The sequence below is a fragment of the Haplochromis burtoni genome, unplaced genomic scaffold (assembly GCF_018398535.1).
Source record: "Haplochromis burtoni strain Fernald_Lab_line unplaced genomic scaffold, NCSU_Asbu1 Contig_205, whole genome shotgun sequence".
In the NCBI taxonomy this organism is placed as follows: domain Eukaryota; kingdom Metazoa; phylum Chordata; class Actinopteri; order Cichliformes; family Cichlidae; genus Haplochromis; species Haplochromis burtoni.
This window is the reverse complement of record NW_024582566.1, coordinates 1,070,415-1,090,878: the sequence shown is the minus strand read 5'-3', so window position 1 is coordinate 1,090,878 and position 20,464 is coordinate 1,070,415. Positions and strand designations below refer to the sequence as shown.

General features: G+C 43.4%; 1 protein-coding gene across 1 annotated transcript in view; it reads right to left on the bottom strand.

The window, feature by feature from the left end:
- The window catches only part of LOC102291388 (anosmin-1), a gene marked incomplete in the record, with an annotated part of 25,206 nt that overhangs the window by 3,713 nt on the left and 1,029 nt on the right, over positions 1–20,464 (bottom strand). The window contains 11 exon segments of the mRNA XM_042226286.1: positions 580–806; positions 2,071–2,242; positions 2,524–2,612; positions 4,083–4,187; positions 6,087–6,213; positions 6,442–6,647; positions 7,987–8,116; positions 8,785–8,969; positions 9,857–10,079; positions 10,463–10,528; positions 18,286–18,345. Of these exon segments, the coding sequence (XP_042082220.1) occupies positions 580–806; positions 2,071–2,242; positions 2,524–2,612; positions 4,083–4,187; positions 6,087–6,213; positions 6,442–6,647; positions 7,987–8,116; positions 8,785–8,969; positions 9,857–10,079; positions 10,463–10,528; positions 18,286–18,345 (1,590 nt within the window).

The window sequence follows — 20,464 nt, the reverse complement described above, 5'->3', positions numbered from 1 at the left end:
CCAGAGTTACTTCATAACTGAGGGTATTCGGCATTCGCCATGACGTTGAGAGTGTTTGGGTTTCTTGGATTGCCTGGAGGCAAACCGATGAAGCAGAGCTCTGTAGTTCTTCGTCTGACGTGGTGACGGACAAGAGGGCGACTGTAAGCAAATGGAAGGGTGACTGAGGGACTTTTTTTGCCTTTTCCTGCTTCAGTTCCAGCAGTGATGAGTTCCCTTCACTGTGCCTTTTCTCTATTACTGGTTTAATAGTGAGTAAAGACAGATGTCGTTATGCATCTCTCACAGACTTTAGAAAAGCTGGTGACGACCTTTAGGCCCAGTATGAGTTGAGTCACTTTTACAGGTTAAAAACTTAGATGCTCATCGTGGTTCTTTATTTGTACATTTGTACATATAACCAGCAGTCGAGGCACACTGGAACTCTCTCATCTGGAGCATCTCTCAGTCATGCTCAGGGCTTTGATGTTTTGCAATAAGGTGGATTTTGCCATACCAAGCAATACATGTATTTTAAAAACATCACTTTTCAGATTTAATTTTCCACATTGTATAGTTCAGTAAAGTCACTTCACTGACCGGCGGTAGGATCTGGGACTGGGAGATCAGGGTGCGAGGCAGCTTGACATTGTAGTTGCGGTTAGTTGAGATGACTTCTGCCCAGGTAACCTGGTAACCAGTTAGCTGCTGGTGGGATGAAGTCATAGATATATCCCAGCTAAAGATAGCTGTCACATTGCCCCCCAGGACCTCAAAAGATGCGATCAGGTTGGTTGGTTTCACCAGGACTTTCTGAAGATTCATAGCTGAAAAATACACAACCGGACAGTCCAATGAAGTCAGATACTGGAAAGGTTTTCCTCTCCATGAGGAAGCAAGTGGCATAAACTTCCAATCACTCACCAGAAGAAGTATAAAAACAGACAGACTGGAACATGATTATGCCTCCTCAGGCAGTTTGAATATTTGTGCATATGATTCATATTTACATCATTGTGCTGTGTATTTATACTGCTTTTGAAATGTGAAGGGTTAAAATGGGAAAAACAATCTGGAACGCTTTCTGGCACCTTCAGGAAATGAGTAGTTAAATCTGACAGATAAATACACAATACTGAGTTAAGTTTGCATGTTGTGCTCCAGCCGACGACATCCCGATATTTGCTCAGTAATAAGAAAAGGTGTCGATGTTGTGCTACCTCAGAAGCTACTGAAAAAAGCATACATGCAATTACATTTTAAGGTCATTTGAAGCACATCTTTTCAAACAGCTCAACAAATACCATCAAACAAAAGATTTTAATATGTGTACTTTGTTACTGCATCATTGTAACTAATGTAAAAGTGCTATTTTTACCAGAAGGAAAAAAATATGTTAATGTCATGGTAATGTGATGGACACTCAATGGAGAGGTGTAAGAAAGAGAGGACATGAGAGGAAGTTAAGATTTTATTTTGAAAGGTAAGGATTGCTCAACAAGTGAGATTTGATAATCTGGAAAAGTTCAATTTAATTTATATTATATAATTACACCTATATGTACTGTTGCATTATGTTTTTGTTAACTTTCAAAACTAACTGAAGCGCACAAATCTTTGTGTTATTCGAGGATTGTGTGAAAAACGGGGCAGTTTAATACAGGCTACACTGACTGGTTTGCAGTGTTGCTATTTACAGTTGCATTTGCTGCACTATTTTGCACCATGTTATCATCATAATTCTTTTCTCAGCGTTGCACTACTACACCCAGTCTTAAAGTTGTCTCACTTCCCATTTCCAAGTTTAACCCCGATCATGGGTGTAAAGTTTCAAATTCCTCAAACGATGTACGGAAGGTAGGGGAGGGGCTGGTTGCATCGAGAGATTTGATTGGGCAGTTCAGCGTCAGTAATGTTTTTATACATATGTGTGCTGTGAGTCAGGATTGTTTTGTGTCTAAAGAAAAAAAAGGCTTGATTAGAAGCTAGCAGAGTTGACCTCGCTGACTCGTGCTGCACTTAGAAAGTGTTGAGGTGTGCAGACACTGATAAGTAAAATGAAATAAACAAGCCATTATGCGTTTGCCTCACCGGTTTCTCTGGGACAGTTGACAGGTGTTGGACTCTTGGCCTGGATGGTGGTGCAGGGAGGCGTATGAAAGCTGGTGCTTTCTGCCAGAGGATGACTCGTCTTGCTGACTGGCTGCAGAAGGACTTTGTACTTACAGGAGAAGAGTAAGCCCTGCAGGCTGATAAAGCTCTCCTAGATTAGACAGACAGGGTGTGAGCATGGCTGACTGGAGACTGATTCCCAATTTCAGATTACTGCAACTCTCATTTCACAGCAGGCAAGGCAAAGACTAAAATCACCTGTTCACGATGCATACGTTGTCTCGTCTTATCAATAACAAGATTAATAAAAGCAGTCCTTTTTATCTGTACCACCCATGTGATGCCTTTCAACTCTGTTTTGTTTTGGCTATGGAAATGAAATAATTTCACCTCCATGATCAGAATGATACTCATTTATTTGAATAGGGTTACCTTTGTACTGGTCTCCTCCACAGGGCTGGTCTGGTTGTGTCCGCAGTATTCAGGTCCCCACTGGATTCTGTAGAATTCAACCAAAGGATCTGCACACAAGAAGCCATTAAGAGAAGAAGCAATGTTTATGTTGAGTCTTGCACTTTGTTCATTAGCTGTATTATACTGCTATGTCCACGCAACCTTTAAAGTGTTTTCCTTCTTTGAACCTGCTTTTTGAAACCTAGTTATGTGATGACACAGATCAGAGTGTTTTGCTCTGTCGCTTTTTCCCTCACGCTTCCTTTGAGTGCTTTTATGGAGGTTGTTAGGATGAGAGTTTATCCACCGTAAGGATCCACCAGCTGTTATTCACTATAGTACCTGACAAGGTGACGAGATTTGAATACTCATTCATGAGATCCAATATGGTGTCTCACTCCCATTTCTGCTTTATCAGATTACATATTCACTTTTTATTTCATGACCTATAACCCTGGATTTTACTGCAGAGATTAGGTTTTTGATTCCAACCTTGCAGAAACATTAAACCACCAGCCCTGTTGTGATTGGGGCCATTTGTGGTGTCTTCTTGTCATGTGATGACACTTGTCTCCAGTCACCAAGCACTCGCTCGGTGAACGTGTGTGCTTCCAACCACGGCCTTAAAACTTCAAGTTCATCCTTGTTCTTAGGGTAGAGGTTTTAGCAGTGCTGCACTGTGTCTTCCTCTTTTCCAGATACCTGAGCCATTATTTTTAAATGTCAGCTAACTAGTGAGCTTACTGCCCCATGTACACCAATAAACCTTTACTAAACTGCTGAACTTTTAATCATTACATCTGAGTTATTTCTGACCTGTATGTGGGTTAAAGCCCAACGTTTCCATATCCTGCACAGCCTTCGGGCTGCAGAGAAATAGAGCTGTTTCTAGAAGCGAGAGGTGGGAGCTCACAGTTTGCATCATTGAAAGACGGATTGTCAGTCACATCAGGGAAAGATTACGGGAGCGACTAAATCCCTCACTCCACGGGACATTTTTGCACAGTCCACTGTTTGGCAGGTCAACATAACTCTTTCTTCCCCTGTGTTAACTGTGAGTGTGGTACACAGCATTTATTTAGTTTTTAACTTTGAGTCTGTGTCATAAAATTGTGTTTTTGCTCTGTATACTTTATTTTTGTGCTTGTTTTCTTGTCTTTTATGCAGTTTGGCACTGACTGCTGTGATGCAGTAGTTTCCTAGAGACATTTAGCAGCTCTAACCTAAGCTCGTGTTTCAAGATTCGCTTCAGCCTCTTGCTGATGTTGTGAAACTGGTGGTTAACATTGTGTCTCATGGCAGCAGACCAGCCTCCTTCCATAACATGAAGTACTCATCATATTTACACCTTCTGCACAGAAAATACGTTTCTTTTTCAGAATAACGTGTATTGCAATTTTTGCTGAGTAAACCTTGGCACATTTATCTCTGCACGCTGTTTCAAACGGGGTATTTGTCTTTTAACAGCAGTTGTTTGAACGTTTGCAGAGCAGCTGCAGGATAGCTCAGATGTTACGTGTGATATGATTTGTACATACCCACGCTTCTCTGCCAGTAAACATGAACCCTGAGCTGTCCGTCCTGGTAGAACGGTGTCCCCACATCCAGGACGTCACCTGCAGGGCTTCTGGGAGCACTCGTGCCTTCAATACAGACAGAATACAATTAAACATGAACTGCATCACATACAGTGATATCCAAACACATGCCATGACACAGCCGCAGGTACAAAACCCTTTGGTATCAATCATTGGAGGTAATTATTTTCTGTATGACTTGTATGTCTCAAGCTGCTGTGGAGGAATTTGGGCCCCCTCTTGATGCTGGTGGCCTGTGAACAGCTCTTCTAAGGTCCCATCACAGTATTCATGTGGAGGTCGGGACTTTGGGCCACAGCTTTCTGTTATAGATTTTGTCCTGTTGAAGAGTTGCTGTTTTGCGGTCTGTGCACTAGCATGAACTCAATACTAAATATGCTAACTGAGGCCTTTGCAGTCTGACTCTGGATGAATTTGCTCGGGCTCCTGGGATGGGTAACCATCTTGAATCTTTCCACACATGAATGATATTTTTTCCTGTGGTGAACTTCAAACTTCGTTATAACCCTTCCCAGACTGATGAACAGCAATGATTACATCACTGCTGATGTCGTTCCTCCTCAGTGTGTTAGTACACACCTGAATGCTGCAGACTTTGACTCTCATCTACTGATAACCTCTTAATAAAGTGCATCTGACTGGGAGAAGCTGGACACTACTTACTTTTCCTCCTAATTCGGATGGAAGCAGTAAGGCTGCGCTGCACAACAGCATAACCCTGTAAAACCTTTGTTTTTCACATCCCTACCTTTATGTTACCTAATCTCAGTGAATACAGAGCATCACTGTGGAAAGCTGATAGGTCGATCTCATTCAGGGTTTTTTAGAAGATAAAGTTGAAAATGAATATTAACTTATCATCAACTAGATGTACAGTAAAACCCAAAGTAAACAGAAACTGACTGAGGGCCTCCATTGCACATCAGAACGTGTAGGTTTGATGACAGTTTCTTCGTTAGTATTAACTATGACTTCATTTTCCCATCCTCGTGGATCATTCTGTATCTGCATGCAACAGTTATTCCCACCCGTGTCACACGGGGGGCTGTGCACGTGCTGATGCATCTCCTGTCTCTGTTTTCAGCCTGTTGCCTGTGATTTTAATGCTTCACTTTCAAGTTTTTATCATTTCATCACTGCAAGACTTAGAATAAAAAAGCAGTTTCTCCTTTACATTAAAGACAAATCTGTACATTTAATTTTGCCAATTCGATATATACATTTGGAGGCGGGGCTTATCACAACATGCTTTTGTGAATGAACTCTGGTTTCCAAGCTTGTGAAGGTTTTTCCAAGAACAGAAATCCTTCAGCTTGTGAAAATGCTGAAAAACACACATACTTTGCATTTTAATGTCACGTACAGAAAACGTTGATGTGCTGGTGAACCTTTTCACCTTGAACGTTCACACGCCGCTTTCTGCTCTGCACAAAAGCACAGACGCTGACAGCGACTTCACTTCAGTCCTTCTTTCATGAGGCACTCACTCTCACGCTCATTTCTGTAATTGTCAAGAACATTTCTATTTTTTCTTTGTATAATGTCAACCACCTCTTTGAAAGGAACGCCTCGACATTTTGATTTTCAAAGCTAAGAGTTTTCAGCCCCGTCACACTGATAAGTTTGTAGGTGTGGAATGTTAAGGTTGCATCTGGAGTGAAGCTCTGAGATACAGGAGATCAAAGATTGAACATCCCAGCAGGAGAAAACCTTTGAAATATTAAACCCCAACGTGCTTTTTTTAAAAATAAAAAGTGTCACCATAAGAGTGTAAAAGCAGACCTATCGACTATACAAACGGAGGAAGCTTTCAGAGCGAGCCTAAACATCTGAACACGCTTCTACACTTTGGGGAAATTTTAAGCCGACATGAAGACGTTTTCTTTTCTTCACGACAAAATTTCGAGCTGGAGCTGAAAAAGCCTCGGTGTCGTGTTTCCGTACTTTGCTGCGTGGTGAAGTGGAGGACAGCGCGCGGTCCTTTGAACTGAGTTTGTCCCCAGTAAGACACAGCCTGAACCTCCACACTGTAGCTCCTGTTGGTCCTCATGCCGTCCAGCTCCACCTGGCTCTGTGCACACAGACACACACAGACACACAATTAGGCACACACCACACCACTGATTCCATGTTATATTCAGGTCATATTTGCTTCCAGGTGTGATCACAGATGTAAACATGCTACACACACTCCACTCCACGAGGCTTTCGGAGAACATTACATGCATTATATCTTTCTTGGGTCTTAAAGAGAAGTCGTGTTTTTGACGTGCTCCATCTGCAGCTGTGGCATTCTCACCTTTCTGACCGTCTTCCTCCTCTTGGTCAGGGATGAGGCGGAAGAATGTCCAACTGCAGTCCAGCTCCAACTGACCTTGTAGTGGTGGATGGGAACATCCAGGTCAGGAGGCATGCTCCACTCAATCCTGGCTCCCACTGTGCTCCCAGGACCAAAGCTCATATTTGCTACTCTCAGCTCAGTGGGAGCAGGAGGATTGGAGGGATCTGAGGGGCACATGTTGGATGTTATTAATATCTGTTTGCATGCAGAAACAATGACCTTTAGTGCACTGACATGTGCTTAGTTTTTAACCCATCCTGCAAAGTTCACAATAGGCCGATTCATTCACACGTTACTCTCAAAAGAACCAAAAAATCGATTCCAGAAGACATCTGCCGTATTTACAGGCAGTACTGTGTGGCAGGCTGTGGTTTGTGGCTTGGCTGCAAGGGAGGAGCAGTGGGTTCAGGGCATGGTGTCAGGGGGGCTGACCGCCATCATCTGATCATGTATTTGAGTATATCAGCAGGACCAGAGCAGCGGTCTGTGCGGCGTGAAGCGGAGGAGGGCAGCTGGAAGGCTGCTGCAGAAACAGATTACGGATAAAAACGAGCACTCGGCGTGTACCGCTGTGTGCGTGGGTCCTTCACTATCACGCACTACCATTGCATTCATTAATAGTGAGGACTGCTGCCTACCATTAGCGTGAACTGGCTGGATGCTGGTATTTATATCCGGTGCTTCCTCAGCCTGATCACGATCAGTGATCAATCAGATGGTAAAACTGTTCTAATAACGCATTCCAGCACATGAGGGCACCACCTACACTGCGTCCCTCAGTACCTCAGCACCGTGCAGCGACAGTGGGAGAACGCCATGAACACGTCTGAACTGATTAAGGTTCACATCTTTGCGCCTTGCCGAGGCGGCTCCTCTGAGACTGTGGCAGCTACAGAAACCACACAGAGCAAAGCAATGACTCCTCTGAGGACTCTCTCCATAACCTCTGCATATATGCCACAGTACAACCATTTGCTAAACAGTCTATTTTCCCTTGCATAGCTTCTAACTGTGCCAGTGTTGATATTAAGAACTTTTGGCTTCTTGACTTTAAGTTCATTAAAAACATCTCTCTTCTCTATCTCTTCTACGTCGGGTAGTAGAGGCAGGGGTGGGCCTGGTGCTGTGCTCTGTCACTTTGTATTTTCTAAGCTGTTAAAATATATTTTGCTTTCAGCTGATGTCACTGTAGCTGGTCGGTCTGAACTCCTCTTCCGTCACCACCTCTGCCTGTTTGAACGTTGCTGCATCGCCTACTTTCTTCACTGGCCTACAGCCACTCTGAGGATCACCACATCAGCACGGCTACATCACCACAGTCACTCTCTGTTGCCAGACTTTGCTGTTGTGTGTCTGCAGCTGGCAGCTTGTCCAAAGTCTGACTGTCACCTGGCTCCAGCCCCCTGACGGTGACTCATTGTGGTTAATGCTGCTGTTTGGCGAATGGGAGGAGCGGACTCGATTAACACACACACACACGCAGACATGCAATGTGTGTCTGACCTGTGTTTGAGTGGAAGTGTCTGCTGGGCGTGGTGAAACCTCTGGTCCCGTGAAGGTTAACGGCTGCCACTCTAAACTGGTACCAGCGACCGGGCCGAATGTCTGACAGCCTCGCTCTCTGCTCCGTCGTCTGTTTGGGAGAAAACAGCGTGTTTGGTCAGTGTTTAGGTTTCTGTCTTGGCGATGACGATTTTTAACGTCTAAGAAAATAAGTTGATAGATTTTTAAGCATGTCACAATTCATTGTTGAGTTAAGAGGAATTTACCAAAATGTCTTATGACCCGTAAAAGGTTTGCAGAATATTTGAACATGCAGTGATGAATTTTAGCGGATACAGGTACAGATGCAGGCTTGTCTTTCAGATTTCCACCTCGGACACTTAACCTCACATTAATGCACAGCTGCTAGAAACTGCAGATGAAGTTATTAAACTACAAGCAAAATAATAATCTCATGTCTAACAAAGTTACAAGTCTGAAAATTTGAAATAAATGTGATAAAATGTGTTGTTGCTGTGCCCGCCGTACATGTGGAAACTGTAACATCTACTTTTACCAGCAGCACTTTATGAAGTTCATGCCGAGCTGAGTTCAGCTTATTATTCGCCTCCACAACAGTCCCAGTGCATCATGTGACGCCTGTGTTGCAGTGCTGCCGCCATCAACAAAGCAAAAACAGAAACAGCAGAGCTGTTCTGTCAGCACTTGGAGACCCAGCACCTTACAAAGAGACTTTATTTGGGCTTTCTTTCCTTTAATTTGTCACATCTCAGTAACAGTAACAGGCAGTTAACTAACCTGTGCAGCCACCTGCCACGACGTGGCCGTGTCCTCGCTCGGCTGGATGCCAAAGTTCCATCTCCTCTGCAGAACGTAGACGACAGGCTCGGCCGAGATGTTGAAGCGCGATGACCAGTGCACCTCCAGCTGGCCAGAAGACACTTCTTCAAAGGCTAGCTCCTTCCTTGGCTTCAGAGGAGCACCTGGACAGACAAAACATCCACCAAAGGTGAAACAGAGTACAGAGACTCTTATGAGCACAGTGCTGTCCATCATCTGCTGTAGCTCCGCAGTGGGGCTCCTAGTCAGCACCCACCAATGCTGCAGGGATCTGCAGATTTACTCAGGGAGAATTTCCACTTCATTTGTTTGAGTAAAGGCCCAGGGGGGCATTTTTTAGGTTATCAGGACTGATAACATTAGAGTGCGTGTGCCTGCATGGGTTCTCTCTGGATACTCGGGCTTCCTCTATGTCATCAAGTGTGGCTCATTTGTGACCAGTCCAGGCTGTAGCCTCTCACCCTGCGACAGCCGGGATGAGCTCTAGCTGAACTGGATAAGTGGGAGAAATGGACGCATGGAGCTTCTTTATTATTTCCTACAGTCAAATCGTTAAACACAGTTATAGTCAGGGCTGCACATAAGTGGTCCGCAGGTGCGCATTCGCTGTCAAAATAAAAGACGCGCACCAGATAAGAAGTTGCAACGCGCGTTTGCGTCCATATAAAAGGCACTGTTTTTGTCCGCTAGAGTGGGATTTTCACAGCACATTCTGCACCACATCTCTGTGCGTTCATCATTTGTTTGAAGCCAGCTCACCTCCTGCAACCACTTTTCCGAGAATACGCGCTTCTTTTGTGGTTCGGACTCCTTCTGACATTTCTTTGGAGGTGGAGGAACACCTGCTTAAAGGAGCTTCTTCGACATCTTTAAGAGTTCTAAACAAATGTCTGTCCTCCTCCAGAAAATCTAATGCACGCAAACGCGCGTTGCAACTTCTTATCTGGTGCGTGTCTTTTATTTTGACAGCGAATGCTCACCTGCTTATGTGCAGCCCTGGTTGTAGTGATGTGATTCTGGCTCAACATACCCTTGTAGATGTCACTGGGAGTCTGGCAGGTGTGGCCACAGCTGTTAGAGCAGCATTTCTTCTGAGCAGAGCATTCTTTGTCGTGGTCACAGCTTTCCACACAGGCAGCAGCAAAACCACTGGCTCTCTGTGGAGGTGGACAGCTGCCCTGCTTCACCATCAGCACAGAGTGCAGGAACTCACAGCTGGTCACACACTCCCAGTGCTTTCTGGGAAACACCCGCTGGATGAATCAAAGGCAAAGTAGTTAGCACAGGTTAACTACTGTTACAGCTACTTCCTGCTCTTTGCTTAGAACATGGTGTAATTCTCACACTTGACATACGACAGTGAAACAATGAATAAACTGTGAAATATGATAATGTCAGGTTTGCATCAATAAGTAGCATCTAGCCAAGAAGATTAAGAAAAGCGAGACAAAAAGAACAGCACTGAATATGAATAATATTTCCAGGAACAGGCGGATTCTCCAGGTCTTTACTGGGACTGAGAGTTTAACAGACTCTCCACCTTTATTTCAAACTGTGATTGCACAAACAACCCTCGGCTGTTTTTGTACTGTACTCAGAAAGCATACAGTACGACTGACTCTATGCTGCACCATACCTCACATAACTCTCTGCAGATGCCTTTCTCCTTCATCTCCCAGGAGTCTCTGCAGGGCTCCAGGCACTGTGGAAGTCAAAGCAGTGTGAGCACGTTTAAGGTTTATGGTCAGAGATGAAGAAATACATTTGGAGGTTATGCACAGTGAAGTGTTCATGTTTTATTGCTGAACACAAGAGTGTGAGACAGTTTAATGTCTCTGTGAAACTGCAGATTACAGCCTGTCACATCTCGCTTTAGTTAAGTATAAATAATTGTAAAAATTATACAAACAAATGCAACGACGCACAAAAGACATGTACAGGGATCCGCAAGCAGGCAGGTGTGTGTGTGTGTGTGTGTGTGTGTGTGTCTGTGCATTCAACTGATTGTACCCATAATATTAACTTCAATAACATGAAGAATAATTGGTGCTTTTTTCATGAATGTTATTAATTCATAATGATGCTGTTGTTTGCAGGGGAAGTGGACATGAAAGTGTGGTGACATCACACTAGCTGCACAGTGAGGACATCAGTGCCTCCTTCTGTCTCGTCCTTTTTAAATATGATCATATTTCTCTGTCATGTCTGTAAGCAAACACACAAGGTGACACAACTCTGTGTAGGTGCACACCTGTGTGAGGGGATTTATGTTACACTCGGGGGGTTTCTGGAGCATGTCAAGCGTTAACAGTGTAGTGCTCTGCACCACAAAGCCCAATCCTGCACCAGTAAGCAGAGGCAGCCCAGGGGAGCAAGTGTGCGCTGGTTCTAATTTCATGCTGTAGTGAGAAGCAGTGGGGAAAAGTGAAAAGCACGACAGCCTCACGAGGGCATATCAAGTCATCTGAAAGTTGGAGGAGTGCTCCAAATGCTCAGCAGACAAGGCACACGCTGCACAGGAAGTGACGCTTCACTAACTCACAACACTTTTGTCTGACCTGGAAAAAACGTTTGTTGCACTGTAAATTCAGTCAAAACACAAAGTTATTGTACTCAAATCTTCCAAATATGGTATCTACTGCCATACTTACTCTGGCATTACGTTGACCTCCAGTAACACTGCTGGGAATCAGGATGTGTACATCAATCCACATATAAACAAACATCTAGGACTGATTTCTTCCTTTTGTGCAACATCTCTAAAATTAGAAATGTCTCAGAGTGAAAACGAGCTCATGCATTTGTTTATAGAAAGAGCGAGCATGTCTGCTGTACTGTTACATCCAGAATCACATTTAAAATCGTTCTCCACAAACACTTCAGGCCCGTCTTACACTCATAGTCTCTCATTGTGTCTCAGACTATTTGTGTTTCACTGGATATTAGATGACTCTATCACTCATACCGTCCTAATCCAAGCTGTAGATCTTTAATGTCAATAATATGTTTGCAACAAGCAAGTCGTAAAACATCTACCCCTGAATGATTTATATCGCCATGCTGAAGCCTGGTGTCGCTCTGATTTGGTAGGACAGAGCACCCTGAGTAAAGATCCGGCTCAGCTGGCCTCAGGCTGCTTCCCAGTTCTCATGTGCACAAACTAAACTCAGTCTAACGTTGTATTAAATAGACATAAAGCTGCAAGACAAGGTTCCATTAATTCAGTTTGCACCATTGTTTCTGCATTATTTCGTACAATAACATGAGCTGTGCATAACCATGAGCATCATCCTGGTCTCCCGCTCAGACAAATGGTTCGATCCACTTTGCAACACTGGGAGATGCAGTTGCTTCAAGTAATGACACCGATTCCTTTGATTCAGGTACGCAGCACAATAGACAATAGACCGCAGAGGAAGAAGAAATGAAACGACACAAATTGGGCTTTAAACATCCTTCTTGGTTAAGCTCATAGTCCAGGCTGCGGCTCAGGAGACACAGCGGGGTCATTTACCAACCAAACGTCAGTGGCTCGATCCTCACAGTGTAACTGTGGCTTACAGTCACACATGTTTACTTCTGTGTATTTTCTGTAAAGCTTACAGATTTGTCATCGCTGCTTACAGGGGGGACAATAAGCTTTTGGGTTAATATGAAGCCACAAACGCCCTCTGATGAAAACAAGCCACACATGTCGGGTTGTAGACGTGCTGAATGAAGCAGGTGTCGGTGCTCTTAGTGCTCCACGAGGAAGAGTTCAGCAGCACAAGCAAGATGAAGAATCCGTTAAAGATTGTACACGAGTCCACAAGACAGGAGAAGCAGCATGTTGTGTGTGAGCGTCGGAGCTGCTGCAGAGCCAAACAACAACACCGATGACAGACTCGCTTTGTGCCTGATGTTCCAACTAGTTTGGGTCATTTGCAACCTGACGGAAATATCTGTGCACAGAACAACAACGAGCGACAACAACTTCCAGCCACTCAGTCGGCGGCTTTATCTGTTTGTTCTTCCAGCATCACAGATCAACCCTTAATGATTATGTACAACTCTGAGTTTGCTGTCCCAGCGTGAGAGGCAGTTACATCCTGGTCAGGTCGCCCTGCAGGGCTGACAAGGGAGAGCTGCACAATTATGTGACATGATGTGCTGTTTTAGAGCCCCGTGCTGAGGCAACCACATCTTTTAATCAACAAAAAGGTTGTGAAAGTTAAAAATGGGCAAAAGTGATGTGCACTAAGATAAGGGAAGATACAGGGAAGAAGAAGTTGCTGCAAAGTAGAGTGTGGCCCACACTGTGCTGCTCCGCAGTGGAGTGTCTGATTGCCCTGTTCCAGGCCTGTCATCTCCCATCTCCTGTCCACGCTCTCCACAACAGGACGCTTCCACTAACGCACACTGACATTCCCACTCTCGTGTCATTCCCTTTGTAGCTCAGCATCACTGAGTTTTCTGCCCCATTTCAAGCTTAAATCATTTTTGTTTCACTACTGTGAAGATAAAGCAGCCCATGAAATGTATTTCTCACTAAAACCTGAGCCGTGCTGTTCTTATTTACCTACAACGCACAGCAGTGTGTGTGTCATTACACTATTATTATTGTAGTGCAGTAATTCTGTTTATGTGGTCATGTTGTGTGTCTTGGTTTAATGTTGGGGTTAAAGTGAGGCCAGGTGCAGGTTTGGGCTGGTTGGTGTTGGGGTGAGTTTCAGCTATGGTCCACATGATGCCTTCTAAACTAATGGAGACATTATTGTGCTGTTGGGTTATTTTGGCGTTGGATGTTCCTTATTCCTCCATGACCAAACGGAGATAATGGAGCAGCATCTTCTCTGCTGACCGTGTAAAATGCCGTTCCTTTGGTTCCTGACACGGTTTGATTCTCTGCCCAGACGAACCCCACAGAGACCAAACAGGCCGTGTTTGTGTCTTGTTTCCTGTTTGGCATTGGCTCTGAAAATGTTCCAGATTTTTGAACATCCACAGGCGAACTTTAACTTTTCCTAGCAAGGTACTTTGTTTGCTTGAAAATATGAGTTGAAGGAATGAAAGAAAAGGTTTTCTGGCTCTTAATCAAACATCATATCAAGGCTGTTGTGTATTGAAGGACACTAATTACTGCTGAGAGGAAGAAGGTCATTACACTGCGCTCGATGCCAGTTTGTGTATGTTTCGCTCAGGACACTGGAGTCAGCACGTGACTATGATGCTCGCTCATTGTTCCAGTGCCACAGTGCCATCTTAAGCCTTTTTTAAGAGCTGAATCGAACTAGACTGTGTGGGAGTGTCTTGTTAACCAACTCTGGCATTTGCAAATGGCTGTATGCCTGCAGGAAATAGTGACAGAAGGATTAACAAGCTCTCATTACCACCAGAGCCCATGAGGATGACATGAGGCCAAAGTGATAGGCTGTCTCACAGCAACAAGGATCAGCAAGCTTATCATCAGACCTCTCTAAGATTAAGAGCTGGGCAGGGGTATGTTGGAACTGGGACTGTCATGTTAGCCACACTCACAAGTCTGACATGAGTAATATTTTATAACACGGAGGAATATTAAATCTCTAAAGTTGTCACTACGGAGATGTTTTATCTTTTACTGTGGTTCATATTTAAAGTGCTGTTTGTCTGTAAGTATAAAACTGTCTAGATGCAGGCTCATAATCCAGGTGTGGAAATCTGGAGTGAGGCCCACATCCAGCCTCGGTGTTATTACTGCTGAGGTTCGATGGCGTCCGTGATGTCAGACAGCTGACAGGTGAATGTGGGCAGACATGAGTGGAGGATTTCGTACTTTAATAAAGATCTGCATCGTCATTTAAGTTTCAGACGTTCGTTGTAGTTCTTAAATCAGTCTGATATTTTAAACGTGCATGTTTGTTATAAATGTAAGTAGGTATTATATATTTAAGCTGTTAATCAGCCTATCACAGCGGCCCCCAACCTTCTTTGTGCCAGGGAGCAGCTTAACGTCAGACGATGTTTTCATGGCTTTAAGGTGCAGATAAATACGACAAAATTAAAGACACGACCGCGACAGAAACTGGTATTTTGTAAATATAATAATAGACGTGAATTCACTGTGTAACTGTGTAACGTTGTTAGCAGCGTCCTCCTGAAATGCACCGACAACATTGAGAGGAACATCCTCCTCTCTCCCCCTTAATGCTCTCTGGTCGCTATGGTAACTCTTAAACATTTCTTTCAAAATAAGACGCACGACTACAACTCGGGGAAAGACCCAGGAAACTGAGTTAACGGTGAAAACCCTGAAAATCATAAATTTCACAGCTGAAAGTGTGAAAAGCCTCAACTCTCTCTCCACATCCAGCCTCTGTGTTATTACTGCTGAGGTTCGATGGCGTCCGTGATGTCAGACAGCTGACAGGTCAACTCTCGCAGCGACTGTACCTGCTGATTCCAGGTCTTTCTGCAGCTCAAGTTGGCTCTGGGACAACTCTTCTGATAACTTTTTTCACTCCACTGTCTGAAATCTTGTGGGGAACAGCTGTCTATAGTGACATGATGTTGTTTCCACTTTCAGATTATGGCCCAATAGCGCTCACTGGAACCTTCAGTAGTTCTTCTGTAACCAGTCCCACCAGGATGTTTTGCAACAACAAGGCCACTAAGGTCGTGAGAGATCTAACTGGTACCAGTAAGTCATTTGGTACTGAAACATGGTACGTTTGGCCCGGGGGCTCGGGGACCGCTGGCCAACATCATTAAGCCTTCCCCTGATAAATGTGCATACAATTCAATTCAGATTAATTTACACAGCACCAAATCACAACTACAATCACCTCAAGGTGCTTTATATTGTAAGACTGAACAATAATACAGAGAAAGCCCAACGATCAGATGACCCCTGAGAGCAAGCATGTGGACACAGTGGGATCATTAGAATCAGTTTTTATGATCCATAAAGCCTGGTGGCATAAATCAATCAGTGAAACTACAGGCTTATATTAAAGACATAACGCTGTGGACGACCTCCAATTTCCTTCTAAACTCAGACAAAAAAAGTTTTTATATTTACGACTAAAAGTCTCAGAAAGATGGTGTCTGACCGGATTCTTGGGGCATTACCTTCATTAACATATTTCCAGGCTGGACGACTGTAATTCATTATTATCAGGATGTCCAAAAAACTCCCTGAAAAGCCTTCAGCTGATCCAAAATGCTGCAGCAAGAGTCCTGACAGGGACTAGAAAGAGAGCAGATTTCTCCTGTTTTGGCTTCCTGTTAAATCCAGAATTCAAAATCCTGCTGCTCACATACAAGGTCTTAAATAATCAGGCCCCATCTTACCTTAATGACCTTGTAGTACCATATCACCCTATTAGAGCACTTCGCTCTCGCTCTGCAGGCCTACTTGTTGTTCCTAGAGTATTTAAAAGTAGAATGGGAGGCAGAGCCTTCAGTTTTCAGGCCCCTCTTCTGTGGAACCAGCTTCCAGTTTGGATTCAGGAGACAGACACTATCTCTACTTTCAAGATTAGGCTTCAAACTTTCCTTTTTGCTAAAGCATATAGTTAGGGCTGGACCAGGTGGAGTTGAACCATCTGTTATACAATTATAAGCTCAGACTATTGCAGTACTTTGTGTGATGTAGCGGCTCTTCTTCTTCATTCATCTCTTTTCACCCCCACATGTTTATAGACCACTGCATCGTGTCATGTTTGTCTTCTCTGTTCCTTGTTGTGTCCTGTTACATTAAAATTAAAAAAAATATTTATGCCCAAAATGGTGACTTTAAGTAAATTCATTACATGTAAATTTTCCATGTAATTTGGGTATAAATGTTACATTTAATGGAATCTGATATACAGTCAGTTCATACAAAGGATGTTTTCCTTAATGTTTAATTATTTAGATAAATAAGCATTTTATTTTCTATAAGTTTCATTCTTATCAAAATGATTGCTTGATGTTGCGTGTTAGAGTATCTCACATTGATAAGCTCTGATTTGGGTTTATTTTGCAGCAATGGGACATGGGCACCTTGCACAGGACGATGATCTCAGCAGCAAATCTACAGCACAAAGGCTGAAAAAGAAAAGACTCAAAGTGCTGCAGTGGCCCATCACAGAGCAGAACTCCGCCTGGCTGAAAGGACAGAGAAAAGCCCACAAACGTCAATGAACTGACGTAACACTAAAAAGCGGCTGGCCAACATTCCCCACATCAGTGTCAGATACTAATAAGTCATATAGAAAAGGATTGTTTCTAATTATTGCTGCTAAAGATGGTTGTTCACGCTGCTGAATCATGGATAAGCTACTTTGTTTTTCACATGAGTGGATTTAAAAACACCAGGACTACCTGAGCATCATTTCACAAACAATGTTCAGATTATCAAAAAGATAGCCATCCATCTTTTACTGTCTGCCTCTTTCATGACTCCTGATGTATTAACAGGGAAACTGCTTTGACATATAGGATGTCACAGAATAAAGAGCCACAACTGGTGATGAATGGCAGACTTAAGAAATGGGTAATAACCACTATAATCCTCCAGCACGTCCCAGTACATACAGATGTACACCTGTGCACAGAGCACGCTGTCAGGTTGCATGTGGCCTGATTTATTGCTGCAAAAGCAAGGAGCATAAAACTACACACACATGAGGAGAGCGAGAAAGAGTGATTTATTACTCTGAAAGGCTCCAGCAGTCCCACATGACTTCCTATTTTTACACTCACAGCTAACTGAAACTCTTCGGTTCTTGTCCGTGATGTAAACGTGTATATGAGAACAGTGTGTGCCAATAATTCTATCATTTACATTTTAATCTGCATCTTTTCATTCATACTGCAAAACAAGGGGGAATTTACATGATATACATTTATAGATTTTTTTCCAGGCAATTCCTGGATTTTTAAAAATGTACTAAGGGAGAGCAAGTCAGAGGGGCCCGTGGGAAATAAGAAAATCTATTGGAAATAAATATAGAGTTGAGAAACGAGGGAAGTTGTTTTGGATTCAAAACTGCATGTTAATGGAAATACTTGCATCCTTACAAAGGTACAAAAATACTTCAATAAAGTGCTTCAGATTGAATGAGGAGCACATTCACGTTACATGCATTCATGCATTCATGCATTCATGAGCGCATCACTTTAAAAACTTCTGTCTTATACTGTATGAAAATAGCACAATGTAAAACACTTCAGACTACAAGCCACATTTAAATCATTTAGTGCACTTCATCCATCGTGCATCCACACTTACAACAATTAACTTAAACTGCATGTAGTGGGGAAACCCACACAGGGAGGAAGAACATGTAGTGTGGCCCAGTTAACCAGGAGATTTATCCAGGAGGTGAGAGTGTTGTTATTTTCTATGGACAATCAGAACACTTCATGCAAATGAGGTTCAGGAACAACCCACTGTCTCAGGTTTGTGTGACGAATGGAAAATCAGAAGGAAGTACTTTTAAAAACGTCTCCTACCTTTGCACACTGTTTATGATTATGACACCAGCCCAAGGATCCGTTATTCTGAAGACGAGACTAAAAGGAGGAAGACAAGGACACAAGCATAAACAAACGGGTCTGTCTGAGTTAAGCACCAATGAATCCGGTTTAAAGCTGAGTGATGTCACTTTCAGAGGAACGTGAGAAACCAACAGGTGTCTAACTTTGCAGACTGTTAAAGTATGGAATAGGAACATCTAGTGCCAACCCTGTTCATTTAAATAAAGCATGCAGACCTCATAGCTCAGATACTTTATGCACGATGATCTTTTCCACCAATATTCAAACTTCCAAACATGTTGCTGTTGTCGGAGCAGCTTCTGTCTTTGGGATCAGACAGCAAAGACTGGTTGCAGGCCTGTTACTCTGATGTTTTTAATCCTTTAAGAGACTGGTGCTGAACAAGCTAAAAGAACATCACACCATCCGTCCTGCCTAATGTGGATTCATTTCCCAGCAGGAACAGAACAGACAGTTTTCTCTTATCACAGAATAATCCAGTGCAACCGAATACAACCTCCAAAAAAATCTTATGACCTGGTTTTAAAACACAAACATCCAAAGTGCTCAGTTGGAGACAAGACAGGATGCCACTGACCAGTAAGCAGCGGTGGCTAGATCCATTTTTGAATGAACGCTGAGAGTCTCCTGCTCTTCTGGAGTTAAACCTGCTGACTTGGCTGGTGAATAAAATGACAGTAAGAAGAAATGTTTGTTTCTTTTTAATCTATGAGCAGCTGGGGGATTGTTCACTGTTCTCCTTTTTTCTTCTTTCTTTCCATTTCAAAGCCGTTGAAAATGTTGGCAGCAAACAGTGAGATTGAAATATCGAACAGTGATTGTCTAACAGCGCCGTTTGCTCTGTCTGTAGATAAATGGAATATGAACGATCGAGAGCGGAGACAAACTGTCTTCTGTTTGGTTTTATTGAAGCCAAGGTCATTATGTCAATCAACAGTTTTACTTATTTTGTTATTGGCTGTTTAAAACTGAGCTCGCATCAATTTCCTGAAAAGACTCCGTCTACAGAATCACAGGAATCGGATAATGAAAAAGTATTCATTGACTTTTTCCATGCAATCTTTGCCCATTCTTCTTTGCAAAATAGCTCCAGTTTAGTCATCTGTGAATCCCAATTTTCAAGCCTCACCACAGAACAACAGGATCTAGGTGTGGACTTTAATTCTAGCACTGTCCACACCACTGCAGTGTAGCTCTGGCCGTTACCAGTTTAAGCTGGCCACTGAGCCTCACATGTGGGTGGCTGTAGCTCAGGCAGTAGTGCAGGTCATCTACTTATTGGAAGGTTGGTGGTTCGATTCCCGGCTTCCCCTAGTCTGCATGCCAAATGTCCATGAGCAAGATACTGACCCCAAATTGTTCTCTGATGTGTGTGAATGTTAGTTAGAAAATGTGCTTGTGTCAATGGGTGAATGCACAAGTTGTGTAGTGCTCAGAAGAGCAGAGAAGCGTTATATAAGAACCAGTCCGTTTGCAGTGCAGTGGGAGCTACTGCATCAGGTCGATAACTGGAAACATCACCAGCGTTAACAAATGAATCATTTCTAAATTTTGTGAAAGTAGAAATCATAGCGGAGGTGCTGGATTAGACAGTGGTGAAACATAAAACATATACTATGGCCCTACAGGACAAGTCGTGCTTCTAACTGTGACTTTCACAGGAGCTTTGTGAGGAACGGAGCCCAAGAATAATTAGTGTGAAAAACCTGAGGATGGACGTTAACTACAGTCTAAATCTAAAACAGGGTACAAAGAATAACCCTAAAATAAAGTGACACGCAGATTCACAAAGTCAATGTGAGCATGTTTCACACTTCAATAGTTAATGAATTGACCTGAGTGCTGTGGGAATACTGGCTACTGCAAAACTAGGAATGGCAAATGATGTATCAGTGATGTCTGAGGGGCAGCTTTGGAGAGCTGGAACTGAAGCAGGGACACAGTACAGTAGTCTGCTTCTTGGCATGTTTGACGAGCACCACAGCACACATTACAGGCTGGACCGTCATTCTGTGCAGTTTCATTGGACTAAGTGAGGCACACTCGAAAGCCTGAACCAAAGAGTCAGACTGCAAGTGTGTGCACGTGTCAGTGTGTGTGTGCACGTGTCATTGTGTGTGTGTGTGTGTGTGTG